At 43.2% G+C, this 9,972-nt stretch overlaps 1 protein-coding gene across 1 annotated transcript; it reads right to left on the reverse strand.

Annotated features, from left to right (window-relative positions):
- Positions 1-569: 569 nt before the first annotated feature.
- On the reverse strand, positions 570-1,640 carry NPBWR2 (neuropeptides B and W receptor 2). Its single transcript, XM_044661194.1, has one exon. The coding sequence runs from the start codon at positions 1,638-1,640 to the stop codon at positions 570-572; it is 1,071 nt and encodes a 356-aa protein (XP_044517129.1).
- Positions 1,641-9,972: the final 8,332 nt, after the last annotated feature.

The raw sequence follows: 9,972 nt of genomic DNA on the forward strand, positions 1-9,972 counted from the left end.
ATAGACATCTAGCCTACTCTGAACAGATCCAGCCTGTCTGAACTAGTTTATCTGGGATACTCTGGGTTGGTTTGAATTTTTCTACCTTGTCGATCCGTGGGGTAGATTTGTTTCTACTAGTTTGTCCAGGCCAGTCTTTCTGGGATGGACTTGGAATTTGTTGAAGAGACTCTGTCCCAGGACCTAGAATGCCCTCAAACCTGGCTGCTGTCCTGAAGCTATTCAGCAGGTGGCAACATAGGAATATGACATAAGTCTAGGACCGTTTGCCAACGAAATGGGAACATTCATTGTCCCTTTGTGATTGAATGGAACCTTTGTTTAGGAGGGCCCAGAGCTACAAAAGTGATAGAGAAACATTGAAAGTCAAGTTACATCAAAAACATTTATTAAGTGCTTAGTATGTGCCAGGCACTGTGCTAAATACTGTGCATACGAAGAAAGACAAAAGACCAAGAAGCTGACAGTGTTTTCAAAACAGCCCAAGTGTTGGGTCTGGACCCTTGGGAGGGGCTGACAGGGGATGGGACTGGGGGTGTGGTGTTGGAGCTGGGGCCACCGTGCCATGCTCAGGTTGCTCTGCATTCCAACATCTTTCGGAAACTCTTTCGGAAGTTGTCATCCAGGAAGGCATAGAGGAAGGGGTTCAGACAGGAGTTGGTGTAGCTCAGGCTAGTGATGAAATAGGAAATGCCAATAACCAGGGAGGTCTGGGGTAGGTCTGTGGTCAGTGCCACAATGGTTGCTAGATGGAAGGGCATCCAGCATAGGAGGCACACAGCAAGGACAATGATGACCATGATGGTCACTTTCCTTTTGGCCTTGTTCAAGGCCCTAGCATTGGAATTTAGGTTCATGGTCCTCAGCTTGTGAAGCATCCCAATGTAAAGGATACAAATGGTGGAAACAGGAATAGCAAAGCCCAGGACCAGGGTATAGATGCGGCTAGCCTTGAACCAGAACCTCTCAGGTTGAGGGAAGCTTAGCCCACAGCTCTTGATCTGTAGTTCATTGGTATAGACACTGGCAAAGATGAAGAAGGGCAGGACAATGAGGGTCACCCAGAGCCAGATGCAGATGCTGGTGGTTCTTGCAGCACGGTAGGTTCGATAAGACAGCCGTCGAGACTGGACAGTGGCCAGTACCACCAGGTACCTGTCTACACTCATCACGGTCAGGAAGTAAATGCTAGAGAAAATGTTGTAATGATCAACAGCCAGGATGATCTTACAGAGGAGCTCACCAAAGGGCCAGTAGCGCAGGAGATGTTCAGCAATATTGATGGGCAGCACCAGTGTGAAGAGGTCATCAGCAATGGCCAGATTTAGGATGAACATGTTGGTCACTGTCTTCATTTTTGGTGCTTTGAGGATCACATAGATCACTGCAGTGTTGCCAGTTAATCCCACTGCACAAATAACAGAGTACATCACTGGGAGGAGGATATAGAAATCTAGAGACTGTTCTGGGAAGGTGAAGTTGGACTGGCTGCTATTATCTGGGTAAAAGTCACCTCCTGTCATGTTGTAGAGAGAGCAATTGTCCTCGTGCCTCATCCCTAGGTTCCCAGCCTGTTGGTGCTGGTCATCCTCCATCATGACCTGTGATGGGGCTAATGGTTCCTGCCCCATATTCCACATAGTGGCTGGAGGGATGAACAGAATGGCTTGTTATTGAGGGCTGGACATTGATAAAGAAAACAACCAGAAATTTCTGAGGTCTGAGAATCTGCTCAGACATCACAGTAAATGTCCCTTCCCTCCTTCCTCTGCTGAAAGTAGTAGCTCCCCTTTCCCAGGATAAAGATTCCATAATAAAGATTCAGACAGAGCAAAAGAGACCCGAATAAATCAGAACCCTCAAATCTCAACCCCCCATTAAATCCTGGAGCTCTGCATGGCTCTGTCTATCGCTGTCACTTTCCTGCTTTTCTCCGTTCTGCTCTACCCAGTGATTCACACACAGATGATGATTCTCCTCCAAGCCTCCCTCCATGGGCAGACAGGTCAAGCTTTTTGCCCTTCACTCCCTGTGAACATCCCTTTCCTTTTGAGTCATTCACTTTCCATAATTCCACAAAGTAAGCTGGATACTCACCCCTGCTTCTGCTAAAGTAGAGACCTTACAGTGACCTGGGGAAGTAGCTTCTCCTTTTGGGTCATCATTACATTCCACAGGGAATCCTGGCAACAGAGATATTGTGTTGGCAGGAGAAATGCGCTGTCCAGCAAGACAGGAACGTGACAGGCTGGGTGTTAAGCATCGGGGCTGGCTAGGCAGCAAAGTGTGTGTGTGGGTAATGGGGGAGATGGTCTCCTTCCCTGCTCCCCTGTCCCCATGCTGGCCGTATGTTACAGACAAGAAAACACAGACTCGAGAGACCTGAGGAAAAAGTTTGTGGCTCTGAGGGACTGAAGATGGCCAAACTCTGGATGAAGAGTATAGTCAGCTTGCTGCCCATCACACCCTCATGGTGGGGGGAAGCTACGCTCCCACAGTGGGTGCTGTCTGCTCCTCACTGCCTTTGCCCTGCTCCCTCACCCTTCAGGGAGATTGTTGGGAACCCAATTCCCACAATGGACATGTTCCCGCACTGCATGGATGCTTCAGAGCTGACTCCCCCAGTCCTTGCAGGCTCCCTCTAAGTCTGTGCCTGAGAAGTCCAGCTCCCTTGGCCCATCTGCTCAGCCTCTGCTGCTAAAACCAGAGTCCTGAGTGGGCATTCTCCTTACCTGAAGCTCTCCCTGGTCACTGCCACAGCGCCGGTGTCTCCGAGTCTGAGCCCAGTCTCCTCTTCTCTGCAGACGCAGGCGGAGGTGGAGGGTCTCTGAGCCCTGATGACGCTGACAGCCCAGGGGATTACACTTGCCATCAGAGCATCCACAAGCAAGCTAACTGAGAAGTTCGTGTTGCTCAGGCTGGGACCTGAGACGGACTGGTCCTTGTCTTCAAATGTGTGTGTGTGTGTGTGTGTGTGAGAATGTGTTTGTGTTCCTGTGGGTGTGTCCCTTTGTGTCTGGGTGTGCCTGGGTATGTATCTCTGGATTCTTTTTGTGACCTTGTTTGTAAATCTTTATATGTTTGTATCTATGCTCTTACCTCAAGCTATCAGCTTATAGTTTATTAGCCAAGCTATGTGTGTTCCAGGGGGCAGGAGAACCCTGGGACAATTTGCTTGGAGAGATGGTGCCACAATCACACCTGCCTAGCCTAGTGTTTTTCAGCCCCAGAAGGGAAGTGGTCACCTTGCCTTTTTTTGGCTCGCCTGGTTTATTTATTTGTTTAAGATTGCCCTGGTAGAACAGAACAGGCTGTGCCTGTCGGGGAGAGGAGGCAGATCATCAACTTTGGATTTCTGGACCACTTTACTTATAAATGCTGGATTTATGCATAAAGGGCTTCATTCCCACGACTCAGGTCCTCTCACAAGCTCCAATCTCTGAGCTTGTAATTCTGGTAATTGTCTGGGGGGTTTTGGACAATTCAGATAATCACAACAAATAGTCCTGCCTAGTCAATTCTACCTTTTCCAAGTTTGAAGAAATCCTTCTGGTGACTCATTTCCAAACCAGACCCATGAATCAAAGTCAGATAATGACCCCACCTCCCACTAAATTGATAGGCTAGAGAATAGTCACCTTAACACCAGCTTGATTCTACAAATTCTACACATTCCTGTTGCTCCTGAAGCTAAATGGAAAGTTCCCTAATTCTCCCTTGTCCTTCAGGTTCCACATTATTGTTTCACCCTTCTCTGAAGCAAAGGTGGCCTTAAAATTGAGGAACCCGAAGGCTAAAGAGGTTAGGTGATCACATAGTCACAATTAGACTCTTCCTTCCAAATTTCTCTCTCTTGCTTCACCTAGGCAAGAAGTTGCATTTTATATTACACAAAGAGATGACCCCAGAGATAGGAAGACCTGGCTTTCAACCTCTGCCTCCACTACAGAATATCTGTGCCATCCTGGGCAAGCCACTTCATTTCTCAGCTCTAGGCTAGAGGTGTCAAACAGGTAGCTAGCAACACTCCTGAGTGAGACCCAAACCAGGTTAAAAGGTAATTGGGAAACACTGAACAAAATAAATAAAACTACAATAGAACACAGATAATGTTAATAAGTAGTTTTCCAAGTCAATATATGATCCACAGGATTCTTACGTAAGGTTTAGCTGTCCCTGTTTCTATTTGAGTTTGACACCATTCTCTAGGCAACTCTCCAAGATATAAATTGCAGAAAAGATGGCAACCTGCATAGGTAGTAGGAATTTTCTCATCAGGAAGTCCCTTGTTTCAATTAAATATTGAGCATATCCTTATCCCTATTACTTTACCCTAAAACAAAGACGTGGTAAAAAGAGGTCTTACTATCACAAGACCTTGGTTTGAATTTTTTACTTTAGCTGAAAGTCATTTCCTTTCTCTGAGACTCAGTTTTCTCATCTGTAAAATGGAGATAACACTTGCACCACTATTCTCCTAGGGTTGTAACAAAAGTACTTTGTAAATTACAAAGTCCTAGAGAAATGTGAGCTGTTATTATAGGAATGTTTTTTTCCTCTTCTATTTTAGTTTCCCTAATGAAGGCTCTCTGCTCTATTATAGGGACTAATGGGTCTTGGAAAACCATATTCCAGTGAGAGTTGGGCTTTATTTTTCCCTTGAGAAGGTAATGATTTTGTTTGTCTCTGTCAGAGACCTATAGTACATTCTACTCTTGGGGTTAATTTGGGGTTTCTTCTTGCTTTTGACAGGTTCACACCAAAACCAGGTCAGAAATTAAATCAGCCTTTGGAAAGCAGGTGAGAGCTGGGAAGTTTTCTGGAAAAGCTGAATGTTGGAAAAGCTCCCTTGACAGAATATTGATGATTTAGAGTATATTTCTTATTTATCAAATACCATTTCCTCACTGACATTTGTTATAAGATCAGAGGTGTATTCCTCTGAGGAGAAATGGACCTTAGAATATCATCACATTTTGAGATGGCAACAAATCTTTATGTATCCATACCCTTAACTCTAGGCTTATAATGGCCTGTTTCAATTTTGAGATCAGTCAACAAATAATAATTATTTATTAAGCACTTACTTTGTTCTAGGGGACAGCAAGGTAGTGAAGTGGATAGAGCTCTGGGCTTGGATTCAGGAAGACTTACCTTTCTGAGTTCAAATGCAGCCTCAGACATTTACTAGCTGTATGACCCTGGGCAAGTCACTTAACCATATTTGTCTCACTTTCCTCATCTGTAATATGAGCTGGAGAAATGAAATGGCAAATGGTTCCAGGATCTTTGCCAAGAAAACTCCATGGGGTCACAAAGAGTCAGACATGACTGAAAAACAACAACAAAAAATGTTCTAGGTCCTGGCTAAGCCCTCAGGATACAAAAAGACAGCATTGCCCTCAAGGAGCTCACAGTCTAATAGAACCTCCATAAATCACTCTTTGACTTATGTTTTCCAAGAAACACCAGAATTTGCTGATGTCTCAGTTCCCACAGATGTAAGAGCACCTTCAGCCCCTATGCAAGTATTAGAACTAACAATATTTATCAGATACAGAACCACCTTCATTTCACTCAACAGAAAAGAAAGCACAAGCAAAGAAGGCACAATATATAGCTACTTTCTTCAGGGTCCCAATGCCACCCCGTGGTTGAAGTTCTCTTAGGGAAACACACTACATCATAAACATGGTGGCATTGGCAGGTTCTTCCATGGTTTGCTGTGCCATTTTGAGAATCTATTCCTTGGTGCTTCTCTGGCTCCTGGGTCAGGAACTCTTTCTAGGAGGCTGAGTCCAAGAATTTTGACCACTCCACCATTACCTATAGCTATTGCCATCTCTTGGGCCAGGTGACTCCTTCTTCTCCTGAGACTACATGATTCTTCTTCCAGGAATTCCTTTACTATCTTGCCATTGTCTCTCATCTCCAAGGCTGAGGGGTTTCTCTGAGGAGAAATGAATAGGCTAACTGCTTCCCAGTGTTACAAACCTGTGTCTTTGGTCAGTTCTCTCATTTTTGGTTCCTGCCTCCCTCACATTACTCTTACCTACTCTACACATTTTGTGAAACCATAACTATCACCATCTTGACTACCATCTTCCCTCAGACCCTAATGGAAACAATTCAGCATTTTGAACTGTAACATTAAATATTTAAATTAAACATAATATTTAAAAACCAATGGCAGGTTTCCATAGTCTGAAGCTTTTGTGTGTGTAATGTTATCAGGGCTGACTTTAGGTATTATGCAATGATCCTTCAGGATCAAAATATCAATACTGATTCCATATAGTCAAGTTAAAAAATTAAATTCCAATTAGGAAGAAAGAAAGAAGAAAAAATAGAAAAGAAAACATATTGCACATCTCATTAAACAATGAGTCAGACAAACACAAGCATAACCTTTTTAAAAAAACCAAAATATCTATCACTTAAAAGTGAAAGATATTGTCTCTCTAGCTTGGCTATGATCCATGGTTTGAGTATACATAATTTTTTCTCCTGGTAAAAGCTTGGTATAAGCTTTGCTGCAACAGCTAAGTCAAATTCAAAAGACCACCACAATTCCCAGTATTAAAAAGGCCCATTTGGCTAACAAACCAGTTCCCTGTAGCCATGACAGGTTCCACCATGCACCATTAGATGTCACGTGGGTCTGTAGAGCAATTTGCTGAGTGTCATTCAAAATCTTTTGAACATCATGGTGGTAAGGGCTAGGCAATGGGGGTTAAGTGACTTGCCCAGGGTCACACAGCTAGGAAGTGTCTGAGGTCAAATTTGAAGCTAGAACCTCCCATCTGTGGACCTAATTCTCAATCCATTGAGCCACCCAGCTGCTCCACAATGGATCTATTTATATAGGAACAACAAAATTGATTAATAAGGTCACTCGAACCTCCCAGTGCAACCAACAGACCTGTTTCCAGCCCAGCACCTGAAGATCATGGTAGAGAAGGGGCTCACATTACTCATCACCAATAGCAACAACTGCTGACCAATTACTACCAACAGGCAGATGGGAGAGGAGCCCTGGGCTCTCCCCCCAGACCAATGGTCCTGCTTCTAGTCTTGCCCTTATAGCCATTTTCAAATGAAGTTATTCCTATGAAGAATCAGTAATCCTCATTGACCATCAACCAACTTTTGAACCTGTGGAATAGCAATTTTTCCAGCCCAATGTCCTTAGCCATCACCCTGGGAAGCAAACCTTGTAGAAATGTAGCCTGACAAGTGTTTCTTGCAGACATAGCTACTGAAGGTCCAGGAAAGACAGCTCTTTCACCAAAGTCCTTGAATGTCAAATGATTCAACCCTAGAGCTTTATATGATTTTGTTAGTGCAAATGACATTGAAGAAGAACTACGTTTCCACTACCTTGGGACTTTTCCATCTGACTTGTGGCCAAAACTTTCTGTGTGTGTTGTTTCTTCCATCAGAATATGGGTATCTTGAGAGCTTCTTATTTTTCTACTTATATCTCAATTGCTTAGCATGGTGCTTTGCACAAAGTAAATGTTTAATAAATGTCATTCATTCTTTTATTGTCCAATTAACTTTTTTTAAACCTTACCTTCCATCTTAGAATCAATACTGTATATTGGTTACAAGGCAGAAGAATGGTAAGGGCTAGGCACTGGAGGTTAAGTGACTTGATCAGGGTAACAAGGGTAGGAAGTGTCCCAGGCCAAATTTGAATCCAGGATCTCTGGTCAATAGGTCTGACCCTCAATCCACTAAGCCACCTCTCTCCCACCAAAAAACTTTTTACAAAGAGCCTCCCATTATTCATGCTCAGAAGCTGGCTCACTAATCATCTATGTTCTCCCATGATTAATCCTTCTTTGGTCCACTATACCTGTATGCCCAGTGCCTGTCATAGAATAAATTCTTAATAGGTGCTTGTTGACTGACTCAATACAGTTATGCTATAGATTTTCTTCTTTTCAACACCAGGCTCCTAGAAGAAAGCAATCTGTATTCTTCTACTCAGCTTTCAAACATTTTGAAAGTTGGTTTCTGTCCCAACCACTCAACTGAAACACCTCTCTTCAAATGACCTTTTAATTGCTAAATTCAATAGCCCCCTTTAGATTCTCCTTTTTCTTGATGTCTCTGAAACTTTTGGTGCTGCTGACGAGCTCCTTCTCTTGAATCCTCTCTCTCCACCCTTGACTCTGTCTTGGTTTTCCTGCTCCTGGCTAGTATTATTTCTGATTTCTTTGTGAAATAAGGCCTGGTCCTAGGTCTTCTTTTCTTTCTCTGTATTCTCTTAGTTGGTGATTCATCAAGTCCTGGATTATCTCTTTTGAAAAATAACTCCCAAATCTACATATTCAGGCCTAGTTTCTTTCTTGAGCATCAGTCCTACCTTGCCTATTGTACATTGCCTCCTTGATAGATGTCCAGGAGGCATCTCAAAGTCAATATAACCTAAATGGAATACAATATCTTTTCCACTCAACCCACTCTTCTTCCTAACTTTCTATTTCTGTTGATGATACTACTATCCTTCAAGTTATCTTGGTTTGCAATCTTACATTCATCTTTGACTTTTCCTTCCTCATCTCCCACTTGCTAGCCCCATCTCAAACCATACCTAATCATTTTTCTAGGTCTTTTTCTTTCTCTCCCCCCCCTCTCAAACTATGTATTGGTTCCAAGGCAGAAAAGTAATGGGGCAATGGGTTAAGTGATTTGCCCAGGGCCGCATAGCTAGGAAGTGTCTGAGGCCAGATTTGAACCTGTCTTTAGACCTGACTCTCAATCCACTGAACTACCAAGTTGCTCCTGTTCTTTTTCACAATATCTCATATCTATCCTGTAAGTAATTAAATTTTATGGTTGCACTAAATACATGAGAATTCTAAGATGATACTGTGGTCACCGATTTTAAAATTAATAAAGCCCAAGTCAAAAATGATTTTTAGCAGCTTTTATTTACAAAAAAGGTAGAGAGAGTGAAAGTAGAGAAATGAAAAAAGAGGATGGAGGAGATGTCTATCCTACCACATTTTTTATTACCTATTTGCTCCTGTGACCATTCAACTCTGGCAGGACTCATTAACCCCAACTTTAGGGCCTGGTGGTAAATTAAACAAGGGTTCCATCCATGCAGCTTCCTCCAAGAAGGGGAGGCCTCTCTGGAACTAATTTCTCCAGAAGCCAGGAAAAGAGGGTCAGCTTCTCACTCACCCTGGTGGATGCTCCAAAGGAGAAGATCCAGTAGCAGTCTTACCAGAAGCAGTCCAAGATCCTGAGTCCCAGGTTCAAGTCATAGCTCCAAGCTGCAGTCCCAGTCCAAGATCCTCCAACCTGAAAATTCAGGATGAAGACCTCTTGAACAGGAAGTTCAGGTCCCATTATAGTCCTTTTTCCACGTCACTTCCTGTCCCTTCCTCCACTTTACAGGAGCCAATTTCAGTCCTTAAATTTGCTTAGCACTGCCCAGGGGGTGGTCAGTCACCTCTGAGGTGTTCACCCACTTTTAGTAAGTGGCTCGCAACCTTCCCTACTTAGTATGAAGTAGGGATATTTTCAGTTTTTGTTGATTAATTTAAAAATGGTCAAGGGGAAAGTTAATCCTATCTTCACAATCCCCTTATCTTTACTCCCATGGCCACTATCCTAGTTTCTCTACCTCTGTCTTAAACCTCTGCAATTACCTATTTTTCTGCTTCCATTTTCTCCCCTTTCAATCCATTTTCCCACAGTTATCAAAATGATCTAAATCATGGATTCTTAACCTTCTCTTGAATCAGACCTTTTTGGCAATCTGGTGAAACCCATGAGCCCCTACTCAGAATATTTGTTGCCTTTATTAAAAATGGAAGGAAATGCTAAATTTCAATTGGAGATCAGTGAAAATAAAAATTCAACCTTCCCTCCACCCCTTTACAAGTTCACAGCTCTCCTGAAATCTGTCCATGATTCAGGTATAGGATCCTTGTTCATGTTTGACCATGCCAC

Source organism: Gracilinanus agilis, chromosome 2 (genome assembly GCF_016433145.1).
Source record: "Gracilinanus agilis isolate LMUSP501 chromosome 2, AgileGrace, whole genome shotgun sequence".
Taxonomy (NCBI): Eukaryota; Metazoa; Chordata; class Mammalia; order Didelphimorphia; family Didelphidae; genus Gracilinanus; species Gracilinanus agilis.

Coding starts and splice junctions, on each gene's coding strand:
- NPBWR2 (XM_044661194.1), bottom strand. CDS start 1,640: ATGTGGAATATGGGGCAGGAACCATTAGCCCCATCACAGGTCATGATG.